This window comes from Eptatretus burgeri, chromosome 16, assembly GCF_056783735.1.
Source record: "Eptatretus burgeri isolate ZD-2024b chromosome 16, Ebu_testis_v1, whole genome shotgun sequence".
Taxonomy (NCBI): Eukaryota; Metazoa; Chordata; class Myxini; order Myxiniformes; family Myxinidae; genus Eptatretus; species Eptatretus burgeri.
In genome coordinates, this window is record NC_140976.1 from 26,098,120 (window position 1) to 26,125,619 (window position 27,500).

Sequence of the window (27,500 nt, forward strand, 5' to 3'; positions counted from 1 at the left end):
CTGGGAACCATTGACGTCACAATGGCACCACTTTTCTCACCATACTCAGTGGAGCATCTATTAAGGAGGAATTTCCCCCTCCCCATGGATGTCAATCAATGGGGATTGTCTGTGCTCTTAAACTTTTAAATGCTGAACATCAAGCAAGGAGCAGCACATATCATTTTAGTCTCTGTTGTGACTCGGCTGGGGTTTGAACCACCGCCCTCCCAGACTCGGAGCAGACGCTTTAACCATTACACCACTGAGTCTCTTTCCTTCATTCTGACCCTCTTCTCCCCCACCTTCCCGATATTTTACTCCCTTGCCATCTGTTAGTTCATGTTTTCTCCAGATACTTTTATGAACTTTAATTTGCTCCATATTGTGTTGTCCTTCAGCCCTGTTTTTTAATATGTCTATACCACCAGGTTTCCTCAAGGAGGGTTATGAGTTGATTAGCGAAGCTCTGAATTTGTTCAACAATGTCTATGGTGCTATGCATCCCGAGATCTGCACGTGCCTTCGTCTGCTTGCACGCCTCAACTACATCCTGGGTGATCATGTGGAGGTGTGTCAGTCTCTCGATGCGTCTATAGTTCCCAACCTTATTGCCCGAGCTGCACTCTGTGTCCAAGTGTTGTCAAATCTAAATGAAGTTGTCTAAGGTATATGTTAAATTTGAGCTTGTTGTACCTGTCCATTGGTTTTATGTAGGTTTCTCTACCCCCCCCCCCACCCCCACAACCTTTTAGGCTTTGGGAAACCAGCAGAAAGCTCTGCTGATGAGCGAGCGGGTTTTGGGATACAACCACCCAAACACTATCATGGAATATGTAAGTCTCAACAACATCAGGACTAAACTTCTTGTACTTGGGATTTCATATTTGATGTTCAGTTCAGGATTGTCCAAAACCTGAACCCATGTTTTTTTCATATATTTTGCTGTGTCTGTTTCTAAAATAGTTCCTGAGGCCGTTTTGATGCATTAGCATATAATATAACATTCCCACAAATTTCCAATCTTGTAGCCAGGAGTTGAGAAGAGAGCCATTGCAAGCAAGACACTTTCAACTTGCTTGTTTCCTTTTTAAAACGAGGAGGGTATGGTTTTTAATTTATTCATCTTATTTGTGAGATCACAGGATATCTCAGAAGTAAGTATACTTGTCTTTTCGCTGTCTCATACGAGTACGATTCCCAACCCAACTATAAACTGTCATCATGGTGCTTCTCAAGCAGGGTGTTGTCTCGTTTAGTATGGTGTTAAGCTGGTTGTCCTATCTGCTTGCATTTGAGGGGAAAACATTAAAGATCCCATAATATCATTATGTGCCAGTACCTTGGCCGAAATTCAAATTCCTACTCTGATCTCTGGGAGTTGGTGAGTGGTTCACTGAAAGTAAAAATAAAAACCTAAAAGAAAAACTGTCTTTGAAGACACCATTTGGAAGGATGTGGTGGAGATCAGACTTTTTGTTCAACAGGGAAAGCATAACCTGCTGCCGTGAGACTTCCAGATGGTAGATCCTAGATAGTAAACTGTTATGGCGATAACATTGAAACCTAGACCATTGGCTGTGTCAACAAGACTTTGGTTGCTCGGTACAAGAAGCAAATGTTTTACAGCTATGTATTTTGTCCTTAGAGCATTTGTACTTTAATCGTTGGTGTAGTTATCAACAATGCATATGTATCAATTATAATTTGTGCCAAACTTCTTCGTTGCATATTAATATTCTGGGAATTGACCTGGAGGCAGGTATTTCGTGGAGAAATGAACAAATTGTGGACGTCATAACCCTCGCTGTACCATTTTGACAACAGCTTCAGTAATTGCTTTTCAGTCCAGTTGTTTAGCATCTGGCAGTTTGTAAAAATTTCATTAGACCTTTACTTAAATAAATAAATAAAAAATTTAACTGCTCTAAAATGTGTTTCATATATTTTCTGCAAGGTGTGTGCTCTTGGTCCAACACTGTTGGACTCACTTCTTCCTTTTTTGTGAACAAAGTCAAGCGAGGCTCGTGGGTAGAATCCATCGGGACGTAACAGAACAAAAGGAACAGTAGAAAGAGAAGTGGTTAAAACCAAACAGTGGGGTTGAGGGGAAAATAGAGAGAGACTCGGACAAATAAGGGATGTCGGAAGAATGAGGGGTAGGGAAGGATGCACAGGGTAGACAAGGTGAATATAGAAGCAAACCCTCAGGAAATAAAGACTATATTTGGAAGAGGTAGGTTTAGGGAAGGTTAATGGGGGAAGGAAGGATCATGGTTTTGGATGGGGGATGATCTGAGATGCTTGTGAATGTATGTCTTGAAGACCTGGAGGGAAAAATGAGATTGGAGAGAATGTGGAAGGATTCCACAGGTGAGGGGAAAGAGGAACGCATGAGGGGAAGTGAGCAGTGATTCTGGATTTTGGGAGTCGTACCAGAAGGGGGTTGCTGGTGGATCACGTGTGCCCTGCAGAAAACTGGGGTGGACAAAGCATGGAAGGAGCAGAAGGGTGCAAGACCAGAAAAGAGGTGATAGAAGATGGAGAGACGACTGACCTATCTGTGATGGGAAAGTGAGAGGCCCATAGACTCAGCTTCATCACGAGAGATTCCAATGATCCTGAAGACCTTGTTTTCCATGGCATCAAGCTGAGCAACATGTGAGGCAGCAGCACCAGGTCGGAGGGGAGAGCAATACTCCATTAAATTGCGGATGAAGGCATTGTAGGTGGATTATTTTTCGTTCATATGCAGCTTAAGGCTGTGGGGTACCAACACTGGCTGAGGGCGTAGCTGTGCCGCTGATGCAATGCCCTCTTCTGGTAGGGCAGGAATTTGGAATTGGCCCATGGTGCTGGCAATAGCTCACCTACCCTTCACAAAGGACACCATGGAATCGTTAATGTTCACCAACGAATGCTGGCAGACGCAACACCAATTTAACATCCATCTGAGGGACGGTACACACACACACGTTGATGAATAACTCTGCATGTGAAACACCGGGTGACGGTTTATAGCCGGGTCAGGATTTGAACCCAGGCTGGACAGCTTGGAGGCAAGTGTGCGCACCTGTCGGCCATCCTGTCAGCCTTGTAGGTGGATAACATTCAGTTGCCCCAAGGAAGGACTTTGCACGGTGGAGGATACCCATTAGGTGACTGGCTTTGGAGGCCACCTTAGCAATGTGCTTTGCCCACGAATAGTCATGACTAATAGTGAGACCCAAAAGTTTGAGACTAAGCTGCTTCAATAGCATTTTCACTAAAGTAGATGGGAGGATTTTCCAGATGGTCCTTTTGGAGAGAGTGTGTGTGAGATTTGTCAGGATGAAAAAAAACTTATTCCAGGTGTTTCGTCAGCTTGTGATTCTCTGAAAGTCTCAAGAGAGGGAAGATGCTCCTGCCTGCCTATCTGAAGGATGATGGAGATACTGCAGGAGGAACAGAATGGGACCATCAGCAAAGAGATAAAGAACATTTCCCATCGAGTCAGAGAGATCGTTGATGAAGATTCGGAATAGGACAAGTATCAGAACACTACCTCTGGGCACTTTGGCCTTGAGAGGGAGAGGAGTTGAGAGGATTCCGTTAAGAGGCACACATGGACTATGAGAGTCGAGGAAGTCAGTAAGCCATGAATGGAGTTGGCATTGAATGTCATAGGCAGAGAGTTTGGAGAGCAAGGTGGGGTGCCAGGCTGTGTTGAAAGCTCGAGATGTGTTTAAAGTGACGGTCTTGATGTCTGACATTGAGGTGGCCTCCATACATTGTTGGCAGAGTAGAAACAGCATGTCCAATGTAGTGACCTGGTCTGAATCCGATTTGATGATCTGAGATGAGACTGTTTGAGACCAGGAAGGATTTGATGTCAACTACCATACAATGATGAATTATATGACTTTGTTGATGAGTGGAAGTAAGCTGATAGGTCTGCAGTTAAGGAGACTTGATTTTGCACCTTGTTCATGTAATACAGTGATGTTGGCTGACTTTCATGCAGATGGAAGATGAGCACGAGCAAATTTTGGGTGAACAGAGCAGAAAGAGCAGCAGAGCGTGTTTTTAGGATAGATGGGATGATGTCATCTGGTCAAGTTGCAGAATCAGTCAAGGGTTGCCAGAAACTTCACCTTCTCAGGTGCAAAAGACAGAGTCCAGGAGCAGTTGGGTATGACAGGGTGGAATGGTACAGAGAGTGAGGGGTTATGGGCACAAGATTTGGGAGTAAACTTAGAATTTTGGCATTCGGCCTTCTCAGGAGCAGAGTCGACTGTGGTGCCATTTGAAGTGAGGGAAGGGATTGAGGGGGAGCACACACCAGAGACACTTAACCAGGTGCCACCAGGTTTTAGAGGAAGGAGACAAGTTTGAAAGTTCATTATTGAGCTTGAACAGATGTTGTTTTCTTGCTTTTCTGAGAGTGGACACACACTTGTTGCGGGCTTTGTGGCATGATCTGAGATTACCCTCTGTCGTGTTTGCCTTTCCAGGAATAGCAGGCAAGTTGTTTCAAAGATAGCTACTTTTCACCCTGGTATTCGGTGTACCGTGGACAGGAAGAAGGTTAGGATAACTGAAGACTAGATGGGATAGATCTGTGCATGAGAGAGAGCAGCTTTCTGTGGAAGAATTCCCAGGCTGAGTTAACATCGGGGGCAGTAGATATGGGAGACCAGTCCTGAAGAGAGACGGATGCTTGCTGTCCCAGGCAATCTGACTGAGTGAAATGCCAGACTTGCCGGTGTTGAGGCAGTTCTCAAGGATAGCCAAAGAGATGTTGACTTTCATAAGTGTATATGATCAGATAAACCAATTGGAGCAATAGAACAGCAGGAGACATTTCCAGGAAAGTTAGTCATCACCAAGTCCAGAATAGAGGATTTGCCATCGGGAGAAATTTGAGTCAGAAAATTGAGTCAATCCCATGGAGCTACTACAGAAGTCCTTTGCTGAAGTTTGTAGTGAAAAGTAGCTATTTGTTGTGGAAAGTGAATTCAAGTAACCTGATTTTCATTAGACACAAGACAACCCCACCTCTTTGTGGTGCAGCCTGTAAACTGTGAGGACCAGGCTAACAGGGCTCTGGCCTTCTGGCTTCCAGATTACTCTGAGGAAACCTCGGGTGTGTCGGCACGCCCATCCTCAACTTTAGGGGAGCAGCCCCACCAGCCAACTTTGCCTGCACAGGCTTAGGAAGCAACCTGGGTAAGATTATCTCCTTATAGAAACAGGCATTGAGAAAAAGACGGATCTACTCAGATAAATGACCTGGAAACGCTCTCGACCTTCAAACTCGTCAAATGATGCGCATCGCCACATGGAACACTCAATTTATAATGCCCTCCCGAGCAGCTATGCTCATGTCCAGAGAATTGGGAATCCTGAGACTCCCATGGCAGGACCACATCACTAATCAATAATTCCACCAAAATGCCGTTACCACAACTTACAACAGCAGCAATAGATCATATACACTCCGATGCTTTGGCCATCTCTGCCGGCATCGAGAAAGTGATGCAGCAGTATCCTTATTTACTGACCCTCCCAATGACGTGAAACAACATCTCTACAGATGCCCTCACACCAGGTGGAAAGATATCCTTGTGCAGTTGCTGAATAGCTACCTGGGATTGTCATGGCACCAGGGTACTTGATCGGCGGCAGACAGGAAGGCATGTAGATCCCTCGTGTCTGTGCCAATGTTACGTCGGTGACATCCCTGATGATAATAATGATGGTGGTGGTGGTGGTGGTGGTGATTATTATTATTATTATTTATTTATTTATTTATTATTCTAAGATATGGAAAATGGTCTTCAATTTCGTATTCTTATCTTGTTTCTTTGCAAAATATTTTCTCCTTTTGTGGCAGATTCCCGCTCACCCTTTGGCCACACGATCTCTCCCTCTCTTTTCACTGTTAATATCGTGATCTCGGGCAGTGATCTTAGACAAATCAACACATTATATTGGATTTGAACCTGAGATGCCAGCTTAGCATAATGAATCTCAAATAGTAACACCAAAAAGGCCAACCCAGAAAGGTCTTTAGACAGGAAATTTATCCAAACTGTCAGCACACAATGCCCTAATTTTTGAGATACTGTGAGATGTTTAACATCTACCACCTAAATGTGGATGGGACAGTCAGTTTGGCCAAAGGATGGCATGTTCCAAGACTTGTAGCATTGCAATTGCACAGCTCATCATAGTGACTTTCATAAAATTCACTTCCAAAAGAGATAAAATTGATGACCAAGCTGTTCGGATCAGATTCAAGCACACTACCTTCATTTTGCTACGCTGTATGCGGTTTGTCTACTTGGACGGCTCCGTTCCTATTCTGCATACCGACTTCCGGCAATGTCGAGCTCTCGCCTTGTTGGCTTTACAGCGTCTGAATCCAGTGCCGAACTCCGCCACTCTGCCAAACCAGCTCAGAAGCAAGATATTTTGTGTCACGTAGAGACTGTACTGCTGTACAATATGGACACCTGGATGTTGACAGAGACCTTTCAGCGGGAGATTGACGGCGCACACTCGCATCTGCTCAGGGCATCCTCAAAGATACACTGGCCAACATGCATCACCAATGCAGAGCTCCACCAACGTACTAAGCTCAAACCACCAAGCTAAGCGATGTGAGTGCAGAGACTGCATATAGCTGGACATATCCAATCTGAGGGGTATTGTACCCAACCCATCCAAGTGTTGACTTTGTGCCCAGTGCAGTGGTTACATCGTTGTCAAGGATGCATTAGGACTTGTCTTAACAGTCTCCTGTCAGATTGTGATGCCCCCAATCAGATCTCGGCAGTGCAGCACCTTGGATTATTTGCCAATAATAGGGTTACCTGACATCTCCATTATAATGTCTTGTACATATTTTGTATTCGTACTTGTGGCTTTTTACTTCACCTTAACCATTTTTTGCAACGTGGTATGTTATTTATTATTACATGGCTACCTCAAATGTGACCCTCGAGTACAAAACCAGTCGGAAGTCACAAAAATTCAATATTGAGTTATTGGGTTTATTTGAAAGCCCATAAAATAATCTTCACAACGGTGTATGCAAGCACACTACCTTCATTTTGCTACGCTGTAGCAGTGTCCTCTCTCTCTGGAGTTTGAGAAACAAAGTCCTTAGCAACGTATACCAGCAATAGTTTCTCAAACTCCAGAAGCTAATATCCGGTTATTTCGATTTTCCCAATAACGTGTGTTGTAAGACTTCATCGTAAGATATCTCGCTCAGTTTGTGACGGACCACCATGTATGATACACCGTTGTGAAGCTTATTTTATGGGCTTTCAAATAAACCCAATAACTCGATATTGAATTTTTGTGACTTCCAACTGGTTTTGTACTGGAGGGTCACAAATATAGGTTTAGATTTTTATTGTCTGATCTTTGCACGATGTTCTTGTTTATATGTTGCATAAAATAAAAAATACATGCACATGCTACGTTTCATTGAGCAGCAAAAGATCGACACACTATGCACACGTTAATGGATGAACCATTTTACACACACAAATCTGCGAAAGGCTCGTGCCTTTGAAGGATGATTTATTTCCAAATCTTTCACCATTCAACTTAAAACATTTGAATGCAAACAATGTGATTGCCTTTTATCTGAGCGTGTTCCTCAGTATTTGAACACTGGCGGTTTGAAATTTGGTGACCCACCTAATTCGTTTTGCATTTGCCATTTGGTTCTTGTATCTCTGCCCAACCAAAATCGAGCTTTCAATTGTGTATCTCCCACACCCCTCCGTCTCCAAGCTAAAAATATTACACTTCAAAACAAGGATGATTGATGTGCATTAAATCTGATACCACTCTACAAAGCAAGAAGAATGATGTGCATTTGAGCAAACAAAGTTTGAACGTCTGCTTTGCTTTGTTTTATCCCAATCAGGTAGAGTGCCAACAGGCCAGCCATGGTTATTGTATAGCTGGGTTGAACTGTGATGTCCGAAATCTTGCAGACCATCGTACCTGTCAAATGCCATGTCGTTTGGCACCGTTTACTGCAAAACAGCACAAAAAAATGCTTTCAGGAGTAAAAAATCTGAGTTTGCCAGATAATTTTTATATTTGGTCTTCCAAATGATAATTGAATTTCTCGAATGTAAAGGTGACGTCCTTAATTTTTCTTTCATGGGCCATTTGTCTTCGCTGTTTGTGTGCAACTTCAGACACACTTGGCACTGTACTGCTTCGCCAATGGACAGATCTCCGTTGCACTGAAACTGCTGTATCGTGCACGGTATCTCATGTTGACAGTTTGTGGTGAGAACCATCCTGAGACTGCTGCCCTCGACGTGAGTTTTCAACGTCTGGCAATGCATGACCCTTGGGGGGTCCTCAGACCTATGTTTTTTTTTTTTTAAATCAATAAAAATAAAAGATGTTTTATTTTTAATTTTGTAAATTTTCAGAATTAGTGTGACCATTACGATGGCGATGTAAATGGTTGCTAACACTCACTGCAGAGCAATATCGGCTTGGTGCTGCATGGTGTGACAGAGTACGACCTCTCCCTACGATTTCTTGAAAAAGCCTTGGAAAACAATGTCCGCTACCATGGGCCCAAGTCTCTTAAGGTTGCCCTCAGGTCTGTCTTCTGTCATGTACTCCTTATGCATGTGCAGTTTGAACATATCATGAAAGATTAAGTCAATTGTCTTTGTATAATATTGCTTTGTCTTAAAATATATTTTTTTTTAAACCGTGAGCATCTGGCCTGTGAACTTTGGAAATGTACGTTGACACTCTTCCATCTCTTTTATTGGCTGCAGTCACCACCTTCTAGCAAGGGTCTATTCCAGCAAAGCAGAGTTCCGCTCGGCTCTTCAACATGAAAAAGAGACTTACACAATTTACAAGAACCAGGTGTGGAATTTCATTACCATTTCACGTGAAGTGCTTTTACCTTTTTCAAAGCAAACTTAGCATAAAAATTTTTTTTCTTTTTTTCAAACGGGTATCTTGACCAAACTTTTTCAAATACAGCATTTAATTTGCTTTCACAATGGTGCAAAGGTAAGGGTTAAGAAGTGAAAAATATTTATTACCTCCTCTGTCCTAGTTTCTCCTTTTTCATGTACTTTGGTTTGATTGATGTCGATACTTGCAAATGCTTTGATAGAACGCACCGATTGCCATCCGAAGTCGTCAGGTGAAGAAATATTTTTCCTTTTTATTGTGTTCATCTTCGCACCTACATCCATCGGTCATTTGAGTTAATGGAAGCTTCAAGCAGAGGCCAACGTACAGCGAATTGGCATCGGCGAATGGACGGTTTCGATTGCTGTACTGTGCAGCCAAATTATACAGTCTTCTTTACCACTGACTACATGAAATGCCACAATAGTCACTCCAAGTTGAAGAAAAAAAAAACGTGTTTTCTTATTAGTTGCATGCAAATCAGCAATAATAGTTTACATATGCCCCTATTCAAATTGGTGAAAGTCGATGACAACCTTTTAGAGTTTTACTTGATTTCTCTGTTAAGGTTCGACTGATTTGAATCATGTTTCTTAAAAATACAATTAATTTAATTTGGAATTCTCGCTTTGTTTATATTGAGTTGGAATTAGTTTGTTAAAATGTGCCATTCATTATCACCAATTTTGTTATAACAAGTGTTCCTCATCCTGGCACTTGACGATCCTTCAATTCGTGTCACCAAATATAGTGAAGGGGCAGAGATTTGATGTTGCAAATGGCTTAGTTTTTATTTATTTTTATAGCTTCACTTCATTTTTATTTAATTGGATTAGCTGAATCCCAAATGTCTGAACATTCATCTGCTATTTTTGCCTTTTGGAGGAGGGGGCGGGGGGGGGACAATCTTATTGTTGTAGTTGTACATTTCCTGCTTCCCAACCGAAAATGTGAATATCTCGACATGTCCTTTTTGAATTTCATGAAGTTTCTCAATGGATTCCAGCATATTGTAAACTCTTTTGTTTGCCAAAAGTGGTGTTTGTTAGATTGCCACTGCTGATTGGTGTAAAGAACAAGGCATCAGCTTAGATGTAGATCAGAACCTTCATTGGAGGCCCCTCTTTGGGAACTTAATGGGTCATAAATGTTTTTTGGTTTGTTTGTTTTCGTAAGCATTCACGTCCATCTCCCCACTCCCAGTTTGGTGAATTGCATGAGAATACGCGCGAAAGCTCCGAGTTCCTGAGAAAGCTCACGCAGCAAGCAGTGGCTCTTCAGCGTACCATGAATGATCTCTACAGCAATGGAATGGGGTCCAATGCCAGCCTGACACAGCTCCAGGTCTTACAAACTGCTTTCCACCTTAATTTTGGATTGTTAGGTGTTATTTGCAAAACAGGTATGCTAATGGCTGTGAAAAAGATGGTGAAGCAACCTTTTGGGTGCAAGTGGTTAGCGTACGTCTCAGCATTTGGTTGAGAAAATTAATTCTTTATTTATCCATCAATGCAGACTGGCTGCAGTCCTTATAAGGACTAGTTTTCCCATTTGGAAAGTCCTTGACAGATAAGTATTTGTTGGCCAATTATAAACAACCAAACAGCATAGAAAGAGCAAATGATCATAAAACGTCTTTCGACGAGGGGTCAGCGATACAACATGCCAAATGGCCTGACAGTTTAAGCCAGAGGACCAGCAATGACTGTTGGTGAACTCTAAAGATATCATGGTGCCTTTCGTGAAGAGTAGGCAAGTTATTGCCGGCACCCTGAATAAATTCCCAAATTCCTCCTCTCCTCCTGCAGGGGCACTGCATCAGCTGCACATCCATGCTGCTAGAAATGATGCAAAACTGCAGCTGAGCACATACTGCACATGAATGAGTGAACCAGAAATATAATCAGGACAAGAGAAGAAATCCAGAAGGAAAAACATGTGCAGCAGTGAATGGGCCTGCATGTTTTCTCCAGTGTAAGCAGACACAAGTATGAGCATACTTATCAGGTATTGGAAAACTACAATGGAAATCCCACACAGATTGAAGGCTGACTTTTCCACAGCTAGGGCTGAAGGAGAAAATAGATAAATAAAAACCTCAGACTCTGGTGGCAAACACTCCATGGCAGGATGCGAAAGGGAGGGGGGGGGAGAGAAAGAGAAAATAAATGAAATATGGGGAATGGTTGGCAGTGTTAGGAAAGCATGAGGGAGAGAATTATAATTGTATTAAAGTGAAAAAGTATAATGCTTTCTCTTTCTTTATTTTCCTTTCAATTTGTCTTTCTTTTTTTCTTTTTCTTTTTGCAGATTGCACCACCCACTTTGACCAGCATTCTTGAGCAAATGAACATGATAAATGGAATTCTCTTTATCCCACTCAGGTGAGCATAAAATCCATTAAACCAGTAACAACAATTGTGACTAATTTTCCGACCATTCCTCAACTTCAATATTCTGTTCTCTTACATATTCTCCATCACTCCACCTTTCATATAATGTTTCCGAATCTGCAGCCCAAGTGACCTTGAGAAGTTGCGGGCAGAGATGCAACGCCGGCAGTGTCTGCAAGATGCGCTCTTCCAATCAAGCCCCGTCACATCGTGCAGTTCCACAAGTCCATCTCCTTCCTCACCAATGAGCATTTTGAGCAAGCCACATGGCACTGCCACATCAAACACTGATGCCCACACTACAACCACGACAACCAAAGCACCTGCCGCAGCGCTCCAAGAAGATGCATCTTGAGTACGGACATGTTCTCTATTTTGGGCACGCATCACAAATCGGCACGGATGCCTGCTTTTAGTGTGGCACATCCTTGTGGCAGCTTGATTCCCGTCTTTGGTTTTTGTGTACAACGAGTTGGAAAGAATGTCCGTGTTCACATTCTGTCTGTGTTCACATTCTGTCCTCTCCAATGCCTTTCTCGGTTTTCAAGTCTCCATCCATTTTTGCTTTGTTTTATATTTCGTACGTATTCTTGCCCGCACAGAAAATGCACTGAGGCCTGTAAAGAATAATATTGAAAAGAGCAAACTGCAGGGATGCGATATATTGTTGTATACATATATGTTTGTCCTTCACATGAAAATTTCACTGTGCTTTGCTGCCAACTCGTCGTCCAAAGCCTGGGCACACTACCTGTCCTTTAAAAAAAGTGCCAGAGAAGATTTTGGTGATGCCTTCCTTGAGCACCAGTCTTGCGCTAGGTCACCTTCGGGGCACTGCCCACACTGCCGGACCCAAACTTGAATTTGGAAAAAGTTGATGCAAATTGGTGAGAACATGAATGAATGTCTAGTCAAACTGATATTTCGTTCTGAACCGATGACAAGTTGTGTTGCTCATAAACTTTTGGCAGACAATCCCTTTTTAAAATGGACGAATCGATCGAAATACTGCAGTTTTCAGGCATTTATTTTAAGAGAGGAATTCAATTTCATTTCTCTGTACCATACAAGATGAATTTTAAAATATAAATGGTGCTTAGTTGTTTTTTTTTCCTTGTGTCACTGTAGCCTCTGCTGAAGGGAATGAACATTTCCCCCACCAGCACCCTCTTCACTACCCATTACTTGCCTTCCTCATCAATCTGTTGATCAGACCAAGTGAGGGTCGATCGAAATTGCCATTCCAGCCGACCATTTGTTAGGCCCTTGCTGGGTGTTTGCATCTGCACCGTGCTCATTGGTTTCCATATGAGCCACTCCACTGCAGGGTGCTTCCCGTGAGCTTAGCTCGATCAAATCAGCTGGCTTCGAAGAAACGGTGACAGATGTACAATCTCCAGATGATGTGTCCTAGATGTGCTGCAGAGTTCTGAGCCAGTTTTGAAATGTTCATTTGGGACAATGCAATATGAACCTGTGTTCGGACGCAGTATGATTGTATATGGTGACGGTCGTTACAACCTGCATCTCCCAAGGAATTGAAATTTTTGTTTATGCCTCATTCTTTTACAATATTTGATTTTTCGTTAATTTTTTTGTTTGGGAGTTTTCTTTTTTCTTCTTCTTTTGCCAGATTTGAGCAGAAAATTGTCTGAAAAGACTTTGGTTTGTGCTGCCTGTGTGAAATTTACATTTTGCAGGATGTTCAGAGTTGGCTATCTCAAAGAATGCAATAAAATGTTTAATTGCCCTCGTTTGGCTTGTTCAGTATTTTATTATTGCTGCTGGGTTTTTTTTGTTTGTATTTTTTTGTTGTTGTTGCATTGATCTAACGCTCATACTCATGGTGGAGCAGGTTAGCTTGTTTATGTTGTGTGTGTGTGTGCAAGGAACTGGTGAGAAAAATGCTCAGGGAGAAAGGCCCAAATTCTTACATTGGGTGGTCTCCAGGAGGGGAACTGTTCTTACCCGTGTTTCTGAAATTGGATAACTAGGCCTGACATTTGATTGTAGCTGGCTGGAGTTTGTCATTTGTTCAGGGTGCCAGTGATAACTCTCCTACTCTGCAAAAGGTTCTGTGGTATCTTTGATATCTCCCAGCTTACTGGTTCCCAAACTATGGGGAATCCCTCCCCACCCCCCTCCCCCCCCCACCAGAAGGGTTTATTTTTGGCCTCAATTTTGTTTCCTCAGTGATGGGTGAAAAACTCCCCCAGGTCCCCTTAAATGCCCAAGAAGTAGCCATCTCCAGATCCCCTTATGTTGTTGAAGAACCCACCATCTTATTTCAGAAAAAGTGGATACATCGTTAGATAAATTGGGTCGAGAAGAGAATAGCCATTATGAAATATCCGCAAAGAGGGAGTGTTGCAAAAACGTTTGAGAACCAGTGCCCCAGCTAATGCTAACAGACAGGTTCGGCGTAGGGACAGCACACCATTTCATACAACCCTGCTTGCAAAGCATCAATCTGATAGTTTATAGTCAGGTTGGGAATCAAACCCAGATTAGACAGTTTAAATTAGTACTATCTGCATCATCCTCTTAAACCAAAAATAATGGATTAATCACTCATTGATTAAGAGATGTTTTGGCACCCCTATTAGCATTTATGATTGGCTGCACTTGGAGAAATAATTGAGGTGTTCCTTTTTCCTTTTGGCATTACTGACTAGATTTGTGTCCTATTGAATGCTTCAAAAAAATGTTAATACTTGTATGGGGCTATCGTTTTTAATTCTCAGTACGCCAGAAGACGCAGTTGTGTTTGTTAACGTGTCCGCTTTTGTGAAAGGTTTCAGGTTCAAAATTCTTCATCTCTCAAAATTTTGCAAGCCTCAACACGAGTGGCTTTATCTGCAGGACGTAAGGCTTGCACAATCTGCAAGTGATATGGTCGCATTCTCAGATCCTTCAACATTCTCTACGCCATTGCCCAGGGAAGACCACATTCTATGCTGAACCGTCTGGTTGATTTTCTTGGGCTACGCAAGAAAGCTTCTTGTGTAACAGCTATGTTTCCACGGGATCTGCCTGTTTGTAGTCGACCGCTGTTCCCTTTGTAATTATCAGCCACTGAGCCAGTTTTGACGAACTTCTTGTAAACACGATAACTGGTCAATCGCAAGGATGGATCGCAGTTGAAATGCTCTGTATTTGTTGCGAACCACCGTGGGTCACTGAAAGACGTCCATCCATGCAGCAACCTTTCTTCTTTGCTCCAAAGTCAATCTCGTTACCATTTCAGTCAACTGCAAGGAAATAAAAAAAATCTCAAGTGTGAACATTTTTTTTTTTAAACAGTTAAGCGTTTGGAAATAATTTACTTCGTTTGCAAAAAAAGACTTGGAAGAGCGCATACCGCCACCAGGCTGAACAGTTTTTTTTATCCCACTGATAGGCCAGATCTGGAATGCGGACCTGAACCAACATCGAATCGATACGTCCTCATCATAAGCCCAACCTGTCCACCAAGTTTCGTCCGAATCCGTTCATAACATTTTGAGATATCGTGCTAGCTATGTCGTTTTTGGCCTGACCTCTTAATGGTGATTAATCACTTTTAAAAAAAACTAGATGGTATTCATAGAATACTTACCCCATGCAGTCTTGAGAAGGACTTTGTGCAAGCTAACACTTCTGGCAGCAAATTTGTAATAAATAAAAAAATTAAGTTCAGATCAAATGGAAGACAGTAAAATAGGAACTGTACTCCATTGGAGTCATCAGAAGGAACCCAAACAAGCAAAAAGCAAAGATGAAGGCATCAACAAAAACCTGGATAGGACTTGGGTTTCAACTGCGACTCCCACTCTCAAACTCATTCATGCACAGCCAAATGAGCTTGATTCAAAAAAACCTAGAAGGGCACTCGGTAGAGCGCATACCTCCGCCACGCAATGCCTGATCCACGAGAACATATCAGGCCCAATACATTTTTGAAATATCATGCTATACAGTACTATATCGTTTTGACCCTATCTCTCAATGGTGAAGAATCACTTAAAAAATTTAATAATCCTCTTATCCAGATCCAGTTCCAGATTCAGGTCTTCACCAAAATCGAATCAATTCGGCCTTGCAACACACCCAACCTGTCCACCAAGTTTCATCCGAATCCGTCGGATGAAACCTGGCCTCCAAAGCCAGTCCCGACTGGGAATCCTCCGTCGTGCAAAGTCCTTCCTCGGCCCACCTGAGCTCCTGACCACATACAAAGCTTTCGTCCGCAGCCTGATGGAGTACTGCCCTCTGGGCTGGTGCTTCTGCATCTCACCTTTCTTGGCTTCACGCTGTGGAAACCAAGACATTTAGGATCATTGGTATCTCCTGCAGTGAGGCTGAGTCTTTGGGCCTCTCACCGCAGGCAGGTCGGTGGTCTTTCTGTCTTGTCCCGTCTCCTCTCTGATCTTGCCCCCTCTGCTCTGTCTGCGATATGTCCCCGCCATATTTCCGCAGGGCGCTCGAGGTCCGCCAACAACCTCCTTCTGGTATAACTACCAAAATCACGAACCACTGCTCACCTTCACTCTTTCATTCCTCTTTTTTCCCGCCTTTGGAATATACTCCCACACTCTCTTCAATCCCACTCTTCCCTCCAGGTCTTCAAAACAGCTGTTCACCACCACCTCTTATCCAAAACCATGATCCATCCCCCATCCAAAACCATGATCTTTTCTACCCCCGTTAATCTACCCCAACCCCACCTCTTTCAAATTCTCTGCTTTCCTTCCTGAAAGTCCCTGTAGTGTCCATCTTGTACACCCCGTGTTTCCCGCCCCATTCGTCTCCCTTCCACAGATCTAATGTCTCTGTTACCCACAGTTTTGTCTTTACCGCCCCCCCCCTCGTCTCCTGCCCCCCCCCTTGTTGAGCATTGTGTGTTAGCTCTCAAACGAGCCTCGGCAAAGTATCCAAAAAACAAAAAAATCCAATATGACTACCAAACCATTTGACCTATCAATAATTCATGAACACCTTGGTGTCCTCAAGGCTTGGGAAACGTGTGATGTTTCCCCTCCATCTGTCCAGCCCTTCTGGAGAAGACTTTTTTTTAAGCTTTAGGGTAAATCCAATATGGCTGTTAAACCATGTGACCTCTGATGTCATAACTGAGGAACTTTTTGTTCATGGATTGGTGGTCATACCTGTAAAGTTTATCCTCAATCTGTTCAGCTGTTTCAGAGAAGATTTTTGAAAATTAAAAATAAAAACACCAACAAATGCTGAACCACGTGACTGATGACGTCAAAAAATTTTTTCTACTGACCAATTTATCCCGAGATGACCCTCATCTTCATGCTGATCGCATGTAGCATTCGACGTATGCAATTATGACCTCATAATGAAAGCAACCGTGACATCATATTAAAAAAACAAGTGAAATCCTTCAATACAGCGCGTGTGGTGAATCAAATGAGTACACTAATGTTAAAATATGCAATTTATGCGTTTTCAGTTGAAAAACAAATAAAAAGCGTACTTAATCTTTGAAATGTAAAAATCTTGTTATTATTGTGATAAGCACCTTTATATATAACAGAAGGAATGAAATCGTTCGATACAGCGTGGCAGGAGGCCGCAAAAGAATGATTGTAAGTAAATTTCAACTACTAATGCATGACGAAACACTTGTTTATGGCTAATATTAAAGAGAATGATGGCATAAGAAGAACTTATCTTTCTGCGTTCGGCGCGAAATGCCATGGTGGACGGAAATGACATCTTTCGTTCGTTCGTTCGTACATGAGGGGAGCGTTTCTTCGTTTTTTTCCGTCAAGCAATAAATTAAATGGTTTTCACATATATAACACATTAGTTTCACAAATTTCCATTGAAATACTCGGGTATTTCCGTCAATTGTCGCCATTTCCGTCGAGGTTACGCACTGCATCTACCGGACAGTCGTCATTGGCTGTCTTGAGGCACGTTGGGGGGGGGGGACGGGGGGACACCGGACCCACTGGAGACGTGGTAGACGACGCCGGGGACATTTCAAACTCGGTGCAATTGTATGCAGCGCACGCGCTGTAAAAAGGAATCACTTATTCCTCATGGGGAGTAGTTGACAGGTGCCAAGTTTCAATTTTTTCCATGGAGCAGTTTAGAAGAAACAAAGCTCCAGAGTTTTTCTTTGTCTCCAACATGGCTGCCACACCACATGACCTATGACGTCATAATCATAAAAACATTCTCTATGAGTCATCGCACCTGTGGTGAAAATTTAGTCTCAACCCAACAAGCCGTTCCAGAGAAGGGGATTAACAAAATGCAGACACGCACGTCCGCATGTGCAGGACCGATCATTCAACCCCGCTTTCCACTTCCTGGGCACGGGCCAATTCCAGCATCCAGATCTTCACCAAATTCTCATCAATTCGTCCTTATCACACACACAAACTATCCACCTAGTTTCATCAGAATCCGTCTACAAGTCTGAGATATCCTGTTTCAGACAGACAGCGGTGAAAACATGACCTCCATCCACCTTCAGCGGCGGAGGTAATCACCAAAGCCAGCGATGAGGCTTCCCTTTTGATATAGCTTTCTGTCCTTGTTTTTATTTTCACATTCAACTCCACCACTGTCTGGTTTTGTTGTTCCTCCATCCACCCTCTGTCCAGATTTTCTCTGAAGGGAAAGATTTACGAGCTTTGGAATCGCAGGACATAGAGAAGTGGCTCACTGCGTTCCTTGTCTCAAGGTAGTTTGAGGTCCATGTTGATGGTGTCCTCTCTGACAGGGCTCCTGCTCCCGCACAGTCCTTCAAGGCTCTGCCATTGATCCCCTACTATCCATAATATACATGAACGGCATTCCTGACAACCTTGTCAGCCAATGCCTGATCTTGGCCAATGATGTGAAACTCATCGTTAACACGAAGGAGACTGACTATGTGAAGAGACCTCAACTCCTTCACTGCATGGGTAGTGCCCTGGGAACTGCACCTGAGCATTCCCAAATGCCAACACCTGCACCTAGGTAGGGACGATGCACCGATTTTATTCCTCCAGGTGTTGTTCGAGAATACCTTTCCCATCCCAGCAGCATCCCAAATTTGGGTCGCGAACGCCGCTCATGGGAGTTCTCATCCCTGCCTATTCGGCTTTCGTCCGACCGGGTGATTCCCGGATCCAAGCACGGTCTTCTCGCCTCCAACGCGAACTGCGAACGTGTCCAACGACTCACGACCTGGATGGCGGTCATCGTCAGACTACGCATGTCCTCTCGTACCACATCAGGTCTTCCCGCCTAAACCTCTTGTCCATGCACTGTCGGCGTCTCCAAGGGGATTTTGAAGGTTGTGTGGGGTTATGTAAACCTCGACCGAAATCAATGTTTTCATCTTTTGTCAACAAAACATCCGGAGTGGAGCCACAGACACCTCTCTGGCCAGTGCCGGATTAAGCTTCGGCTGGCCCTAAGGCACATTTTGAAATTTTAGAGAATGACCTGAAAATTTTAAATTAGATCTCGGGCTCATGGAAATGGACCCCAGACAAAAGATGAACTGATTCAAGAACAAAATTTTTGTGGCCCGAATTTTTGGCTGGCCCTAAGGCCCATGCCTTGTCTGCCTAATGGTTAATCCAGCACTGCCTCTGGCAATGTCCAAGCAGCGGCTCCTCGGCCTTTCCCCCATGGAACTGTGAACCTGTGGATCATTCCCTCCATTACCCTGATGTGCTTCGAGTGGTGTAACATTAGCATCAGTTGCTGCGTTTAAAACTGGACCGGATGCTGTATGGTCCCAGATATTATTATTATTACTTGATATTATTATTATTATTACAAAAAGACATCGACCACCGCCTGCACAGGTGCAACATCCTCCCCCCCCCCCCCCTGCGCAAAGCCCGCTTCAACATCTTGACAAACGACTCAGCTTGGCCATTCGTCTCAGGATGATACGGTGCGGACCTTAGATGTCGAATACCATTCTGGCGCATAAACTCATCAAATACCCCCGCGATGAACTGCGGACCATTATCAGAGACCAGGATCTCCGGCAACCCTTTATTAGCAAAGATCGTCCGCAGCTTCTCTACTGTAATGTTTGCTGAAGTATGCTGCATTACTACAACCTCCGGCCATTTAGAGAATGCATCAATCACAATCAAAAACATCTTGCCATTAACCGGTCCCACAAAATCTACATGGACCCTCTGCCAAGCTCGGTCTGGCACAGGCCAGAGACCCGAAGCTCGACGCGGGTTATCAGCATCTGTCTGGCACGTGGTGCAACGCTTAACCAACTGCTCAATGTCTTTGTCCAACCCCGGCCACCACAACAGGCTACGAGCAAGACTCTTGGTCTTCACGATGCCAAGGTGACTGACATGCAGTTCTTCCAAACACCGCTGCCTGAACCTCGGTGGAATCACCGTCCTCATTCCCCACATTACGCACCGTTGGACCAACGACAGCTCCGCTGCGCGTGACGTGAAAGGTTGAAATGCCGGTGTCGAAGGCAGATCGCTCCAATCCCCGTAGAAATCGCCTGGACGACACGGGCAAGCACCGGATCACGAGCCGATTCCACCGCGACCTGCCTGGCCGTGACCGGCCCGCTTTGGACCTGGTCCAGCGCGAACACATCGACCCGGTCGCCCACCTCAGATGCAGCTGGACCCTCCGCACACGGTAAGGCCAAAAAAAAAATGTTGCATTGGCGTAACGGGTCACTGAAAAATAGGGTAGGTCGGTCAGGATCTTTTTTTTTATTTTTTTTCCTAATAAATCCCTCCCAAAATCTCCCCCGGCTCGAGTACCACCCTTTTTGTCGGCGGGTTCTGTCCGAAACACTTCCGGGTTTTCGCGATCGCAATCAACAAGATACTTGAAAACGATAGCAAAACAACAAAAATAGCAATAAAATAGGGTCGGCAAAATTTTTCGATAGCAAAAAAACAAAAAAAAAAAAACGTAGGGTCAGCGGAATTTTTAGGGTCGGGCGGGTTACGCCAATGCAACATTTTTTTTTTTTTGGCCTAAGCGTGAGAGCCCGTCGCAGTTAGCATGCTTCTCGGTGCTTCGGAACTGAATATCATAATCGTAAGCACCCAGAAACAGACACCACCGCTGTATTCGCGCGGCTGCTACCACCGGCACCCCGCGTTCGGGTCTCAGAATGAATTGAAGCGGTTTGTGATCCGTCTGTAAAGTGAAATGCCGCTCCAGCAGATATTGATGAAACCTCCGCACACCCCAGACGAGGCTGAGAGCCTCACGCTCAATCTGGGCATATCCGCGCTCTGCTGTGTACAGGGTCCGGGATGCAAAACAAACAGGCCGCTCGGAACCATCGTCCATCCTGTGGGAGAGCACTGCCCCGATGCCATATGCAGAGCTGTCGCATGCCAATAGGAGCGGACGCGCAGGCTCGTAGTGCACGAGGACCGTATCCTCTGTGAGCAGCCGCTTGACGCGGTCGCACGACGCCTGGTGTGCAGGCCCCCAAGCCCAGCGCTCGTCCTTCTTGAGCAACTGCGTTAACGGCGCAAGTTGTGAGCTGAGCCCGCACACGAACCTTTGGTAATACTGGGCCATACCAATGAACGAGCGCAGCTGCGTCTTGTCGCGAGGCGGTGGCATGCGCTGAATCGCCTCCACCTTCCGAGGACCTTTCAACAGCCCCTCCGGCGTGATGATGTGCCCGAGGTATTCCAAGCGCTGCTTGAAGAACGCGCACTTGTCCCTGTTTAAGCGCAGGCCGCACGCTTCTAGCTTTGTCAGCACTCGGGCAATGTTCGCAAGATGCTCGTCCGCCGTTTTCCCCGCAATGAGCATATCGTCCAGGTAGGTCTGAGCGGGCAGGCCAATGCAAACCTGATCCATAACTTTCTGCCACAAAGCTGGGGCCGAAGCAATCCCAAAACAGAGTCGGGTATATCAATAGAGTCCTTGACACGTGTTGATTGTTAAAAGCTCCCTACTCCCGGGATCCATCGGCAGGTGAAAATATGCATCACGCAGGTCTAGCTTCGTGAAGTATTGACTCCCCGCCAATCGCGCATATATCTCATCGATAGACGGCAGTGGATATTGCTCCACGCTGAGCCCCGGGTTAACCGTGGATTTGAAGTCCCCGCACAATTCAATCGGACGTCTCCATTCCGTTTCAGCACCGTGATAACCGGGGTGGCCCAATCTGAGCACGACACCCGTTCGATCACTCCACAGGCCTCCAGCCTATCCAATTCACCCTTGACCTTGTCCCGCAGGGCATACGGCACCGGACGCGGTTTACAAAACCGAGGAACCACCCCCTCCTTCAAGAAGAGTTTCGCCTCCATGCCCTTGAGTTTTCCAAGGTCGTCGCTAAACAACCCTTGATGTCTTTAAAGAATCTCCTCCAACTGATCCTCCCACTGGCTCGGACCGGGTTGCACAAGGTTAACTGCGGCCCAGTCTAGCCTGATGCAGGTCATCCAATCTCGGCCGAGGAGAGACGGTGCCCTCCCCCGTACGACGTACACCCGAAGCGTGGCGACCTGGCCTTGGTACCGCACAGACACGTCTGCCATCCCGACTGGCGTTATCTTCGCGCGGGTGTACGTGAACAGCGTGAGGTTTGACCTGATAAGTCTCAAGCCGTTGAGTCTACGCGCGGTCTGCTCACCGATGAGCGACACCGCTGCTCCCGTATCGACCTGGAACGTGATCGGCGTTTCGTTCACTTCGACTTTCACAGTCATCGGGCGCGCCGTCGCCGGGCCAATTGAAAACAGGCTCAACACCGGCCACTGGTTCCGCCCCGAGTCGCGTTGCACATCGCCGTCCATGACCTTAACGGTGGCCGACGCCCCACGGCACACATGCGCCAAATGACCCACCTTGTGACAATTCAAACACACGTTGCCTTAACACGGGCATGCCCGGCGCAGGTGTCGACCTCCACATCCCAAGCATGTCCGCGGGGTCACCCCGCCGCACGCGTGGCCGCGCGGCGACGTCCGACCCGCATCGAAGGTCGTGCGCGCGTCCCGGGGTGCCCGCGACCCCGCGTGGCCGGTGATGGCTCGAACATCCCCGCGAGTCTGCTCGACCGCTGTAGCCGTGCTGACCGCCGAGTCGAATGTAATGGCTTCACCCTTCAGCCATAAAACCGCTGAAACCATCTTCGCATCTCGTAAACCAGCAATAAAACGATCTCTGAGCCGAGCTGGCCGCTCCCACGCCGTGAACTTGCAGGCCACGGAAGAACGCTTAATCCGCGCCACGAACTCAGCGACGCGTTCCTCTGCCCCTTTCGAGAGGCGATCGAACTGGAATCGAGCGAGCTGTAATGACTTCTCCGGCGCCATGTGTGCTTTCATTTTCTCCACAACATCCCGAAACGCCAGCCCGTCATCCCGGGGCCTGTTCGGTGCCACTAAATCACCCAGTAGCCGATAATGCTCCGGCGAAAGCGAAGCGAGCAAGATCGACTTCTGTTTGCTCTCGTCGACCACATCGTTCGCATGGAAATAGCATCCCAATTGCTCCGAAAACAATTCGAAGTCGTCCCCGTCGAAAACGGGCATAAGTCTGTATTCAACCATCCTCGTCAGCCAACTAGAGTGTACGAGGTGCAGTGGGACGCAAGAAGCACGTGGGCCAGCATCAACTCCGCTTTATTGCGCGACCAGAAGCACACTCTTCCCACCCCTTAAATAAGAACAGAGTTCAATTTGTTCGACCACTTTATTAGCGTGGAACGACAATAATCAAACAAGTATTGAACAGGTTGAAACACCCACAACATCCCTGGCTCCGGGTCAGGCTGCGCATGCGCACTGGCACAGGGGACCGTCGATATGTGGAATTACCGTAAAGTACAATGTTCTCTATCTCCCTCCGAGTCTTTATTATGTTAATAGATAAAGGCTGAGAAAATATTAAGTTTAATGAATGAACAAAAGTTTATATCGCCCATCGTGTGACTATTCCATGGAGTAGTCCTTGTGCCAGGCAGGCACGCTGGTCGCTCTGGTGGATCGGCGTTGACCTATCGCTGGTGCTGGTGGTGTCACATCGGGCCCCAGTGGGGATGGGGCTCTCGGGGTTTCAGGGGCCGATGGTGGCGTCTGAAGGATCGCGCGCCTCGGTGTGCCTCGTCCTGGTGCTGCTGGCGTGTCTAAACGGGTGTCGTCTTGCGCCGGGGTGTGCATACTGACGTCAGTGCCGGCGTGGGCCCCGTTGGCGTCGCAGATGTCACGGGTTCGCTGTCGAGGTCAGGCAGTTGCGGTGTTACAACGGGTGCAGGTACAGTGATGCGGGTTGCTAGATCATCATAGATAGACCGGGGTGGCAGCTGGTCATTGCGAACTGGGCTAAACTTGCGCAGGAATTTCCTGTTCCGAAGCGTGACTCTGCCCGAGCCATCGATCTTGATCACGTATTGAGTCGTGTTGGCGTACCTCCACGATACTGCCTGTCTTGTCCCATTTTTTTGGGTGGAATCCTGTCTGGTTCTGTACGCGGACTTGGTCCCCTACAGCAAGTGGCGGAAGGCGTTTGGTGTGTTCTGCCCAGGTGTCGGCTGTGCAGATATGACGTTTGCGGAGGGCCTCCTCCCTCGCTTTCAGGGTCTCATGCCAAGTGTCGTGCGGTCTGTACTTCCCGGGGATAATTGGGATGAAATCGCGTATCGGGCGGCCGAAGTCTCACATTGCCGGGGGAGATCTTCGTGTCAGGGTCAGGCGTGTTACGATATTGTAGTATCGCTCTCTGCACAGCGTCAGTGTCAAGTTCTCCCTGCGGGCTGGTGTTGTCCGTGATAAGTCGTTTCATTGTCTTAACTCCAATCTCCGCGCGACAGTTGCTGTGAGGGAAGGCCACCGATGACAAGCGGTGGTGTACGCCCATCTGTGCAGGAATGACCTGGTCTCGGTGGAGGTGAACTCCGGTCCCCCATCCGACGCGAGCTCTTCTGGTGTCCCGTACGTCACGAAGGCGCGACGTAAGTGGTTTATGAGTCCGGCGGCGCCACCCGTCGACTTTGAGATGATCGGCCAGTTCGAGTATCTGTCCACTGTCACAAGGTAGTGTGCACCCCTGTGTACAAAGAAGTCCGAGCACACTGCCTGAAAGGGGTAAACGACCGGAATAGGTGGAGTTGGTGGCGCTCCAGGCTGTGATGGTGCCATCCGGTGGCAGTGTTCGCAGTTTTTCCGAGTGGCGCTGATGTCGGCCGACATGCCTGGCCAGAATACAGAGGATTCTGCGCGGGCGGTCATCATTGATACGCCCTGGTGCGCAGCGTGTGGCGCTCAGCACATCGCCGCGGGTGAGGGTGGTATGACTACTCGGTCCTTGTATAGGATCACTCCATCTGTCGATGTAATGTTCTCGCGGTACTGGTGATAGTCGCGAATTGTCTCTGGCATCTCGATTTTTAAGTCGGGATGCCGTTCATTGTCATTCCCTCCAATATGTGCATATCGCCATCGCTGCTGGTGGCTTCCCTGACGCGATCCCATGTTACTGATCGCAATGATTCGAGGCCCGCGGCACACCATGCCAGGTTGTCCTCGACGTCGTCGTCATACTCCGGCTCAGTTTGGCGTAGGTAGGTCAGGACGTCGGTGTGCGTGCTTGGTTGGAGGTGGGTCGCTATGGTGGCATTGTCATCTGGAAGGTTCATGAGTGGAGGTCGCGTGGTGCCAACTGGCCTGCGCGACATGGCATCTGCCGCCTTGTTCTTCATGCCCGGGATATGTATGATGCGGAAGCGATAACGCAGGGTCTTCTCCTTGAGGTTCCTGAGGCGGGGGTTGGGTATGTCGTCAAGTGCTCTGTCCGAAAGGAGTTTCAGCAGTGGTTTGTGGTCTACCGCAACGATCAGGTTCTCGCAGCCCAGTACGAAGTAGCGCGCTTTGTCCAAGGCGTCCGCGACTGCGAGAGCCTCGCCCTCTATGGGCGCGTATCTGGATTCTGCCGCGTGTGTAAATCTGCTGCCGACCAGGGTTATTTTCCATCCATCAGTGCAGCAGAATGGTCTAACTGGCACGCATCGGCAGTGCTTTTGAAGCAACCAGAATCCGATTCCCTCCTTCGACCAGTCCGTGGCGATGCATGTTGGCTTAGTTTTGTCAACAGCGGACACCGTGTTCGATTTCTTGTACGATCACGTCTTTCGACTCGCGGAATATGTCCTCTAACTCCATGGACCACTGGAAGCGTTCTCCACTTTTCAGGAGCTTCCCGGAATGGCTGCATTCGTTCGGCCATACTAAAGGCGTATGCCACCTGGTTGACAAGCCCGAACCACGATCTGACGTCGGTGATGTTACGCGGTTGTGGGAAATCGCAGATTGCTTCCAGGTAGCGGCTGCACGGTCGCACGTCGGTCATGGTGATGGTGAAGCCCGCGAAGTCCACCGTGGGTGCGCTGAAGACAAACTTCTCCGGGTTGAGGATGATTCCATTCCGGCCGCATATATCCAGCCATTGGACCGCCTGGAAGTAGCTCCCCTCAATCGTGTCTGACCATAGGGAGCGTGTGATCTACGCACTCTGGTCTTGTTACCACGTCCGCGACGATCTCATCGTATCGTCGTGAGCAACCGACCCCCATTGCCATATACCTTGGTGGGGCAGATAGATGCGGGTAGCGCGCCCATGGAGTGGTGAAGGACGTCTTGTGGCGGTCGTCCACGTGTTGGCGGACGCTATGGTAACCGTTCCAAGCGTCGAATACTGTCTTGCGCTTCCCGTTGAGGTACGCGTCTCGCCTGGTGGAACGGGGATTGGGTGTGGTGGGTCTCGCGGAACGCATGCTTGTTCAAGGCCTGAAAGTCGACGGTGCGTCGCGGCTTTCCATTCTTTTTCGCGCAAATTACCATGCGGTGACACCATGTCACCGGCGTGCCGACCGGCAGTACTTCCTCCAACACGCCGAGCCGAACGTCCTGGTCGAGGCCTGCTTTTACCTCATCTTGCCAATGTATGGCCACGGAGATGGGAGTGTGATGGGCAACTGGTGTCGCGTTCTCACTGAGCATAAGACGTAGTGGCGGGCCGGTCATTCTCGGTAGTGGCTGGTGTGGGCACGTGTTGAATGTGCTCTGAGCATACATCCTGAGTAAATGTGACTGTAGTGCCTCTCTGTTGGCCTCGGTCGTTGGCATGGGGAGTGCGGTCGGCTTGGTCGGCGGCTCCGCGCGTCGCGGGCAGTCGCACAATTCCGAGGTTGTCAGATTCACCTCTCCGAGTGTCGGGAATCTGTCCGAGATCATTCCCAGGTCCATGCAGGCCGCGCGGGAGAGGAAGATGCGGTCTGAAGAGTCCGTCACATACGCGATTTGGCGCGTCTCCAGTCTCCGGCGTCATCACTGTTACCGGCGAATCTGACTACCACGGCTCCGAGGATACGAATTCCTCTGTTGTTTGCGGCCTTCATGGTCATGGATACAGGTATGAGGTCCTCGGTACTCAGGCCCATTTGTTGGACGACTTTAATGCCGATCAGGCAGCTCTGGCACCCCGTGTCTGCCATAGCGGGTAGGGTTACCGCGCGGGTGTGTTTCAGGAGGTTAAAACCCAGCGCTTTGTAATCCTCGCGCTTGTTGGTGAGAGTGAGGTTGACGTATGGCTGCGGGTCGGATATGCGTTTCATCCACTTATCGCACATATCATCGTACAGGTGGTGAGCGAGGGGAAGCGTGCGCATTTCGTCCTCTGTGCTGGCCATGGTGACCGTGCATAGCTCGACGAAGGCTGCCGTCTGCTCGTCGTACATCCCATCGGTCTCCTTAGATGGGGGTCTTGCCGATCGGCCGCCCAGGCACGCCTTGTCGAGGTGATTCTGGCGGTCACATTTCCGGCACTTTGTACCGTATCCGGGGCACTCGGCGCGTCTGGCGCGCCATTGAGGCATTTTGCCGTGGCCCACCTCGCCGCAGTAGATGCATACTCCTTCGGGCTTGGCCTTCCGTTTTTCCGGCCTGGCTCCTACTCTGGCGCGGACGTCCTGTCGCTTTCCCCGCCGATACGAACTACTGATCGCGTCCGTGCTCTGAGTGTCAAGCAGGCGCGATGCCGAGCGTTTTCCAGACTCTTTGGCCTCGATATACTCTATCATGTCCTTTAATGGCATGTCCTGGTTCTTCTCACCGAGTAGGTCAAGTTGTATTGCTTGGTCCGCGATGCCACGGGCAACCACGTTGCGCAATATCTCTTCCGTGA

The 27,500-nt window shown here is 47.2% G+C and overlaps 1 protein-coding gene across 5 annotated transcripts in view; it reads left to right on the top strand.

Moving 5' to 3' along the window:
- The window catches only part of LOC147010740 (clustered mitochondria protein homolog), a 96,834-nt gene extending 83,750 nt beyond the window's left edge, over positions 1 to 13,084 (top strand). For 3 of the 5 annotated variants that reach the window (XM_085859279.1, XM_085859282.1, XM_085859281.1), the window contains 8 exons: positions 411 to 550; positions 735 to 815; positions 8,187 to 8,312; positions 8,484 to 8,605; positions 8,790 to 8,883; positions 10,141 to 10,281; positions 11,248 to 11,321; positions 11,454 to 13,084. In XM_085859279.1, the coding sequence (XP_085715405.1) occupies positions 411 to 550; positions 735 to 815; positions 8,187 to 8,312; positions 8,484 to 8,605; positions 8,790 to 8,883; positions 10,141 to 10,281; positions 11,248 to 11,321; positions 11,454 to 11,685 (1,010 nt within the window). In that variant the 3' untranslated portion in view covers positions 11,686 to 13,084. Of the gene's footprint in view, positions 1 to 410; positions 551 to 734; positions 816 to 6,448; positions 6,601 to 8,186; positions 8,313 to 8,483; positions 8,606 to 8,789; positions 8,884 to 10,140; positions 10,282 to 11,247; positions 11,322 to 11,453 lie in introns of those variants that run through there. The other 2 variants (XM_085859280.1, XM_085859283.1) reach the window with 2 other exon arrangements.
- Positions 13,085 to 27,500: the final 14,416 nt, after the last annotated feature.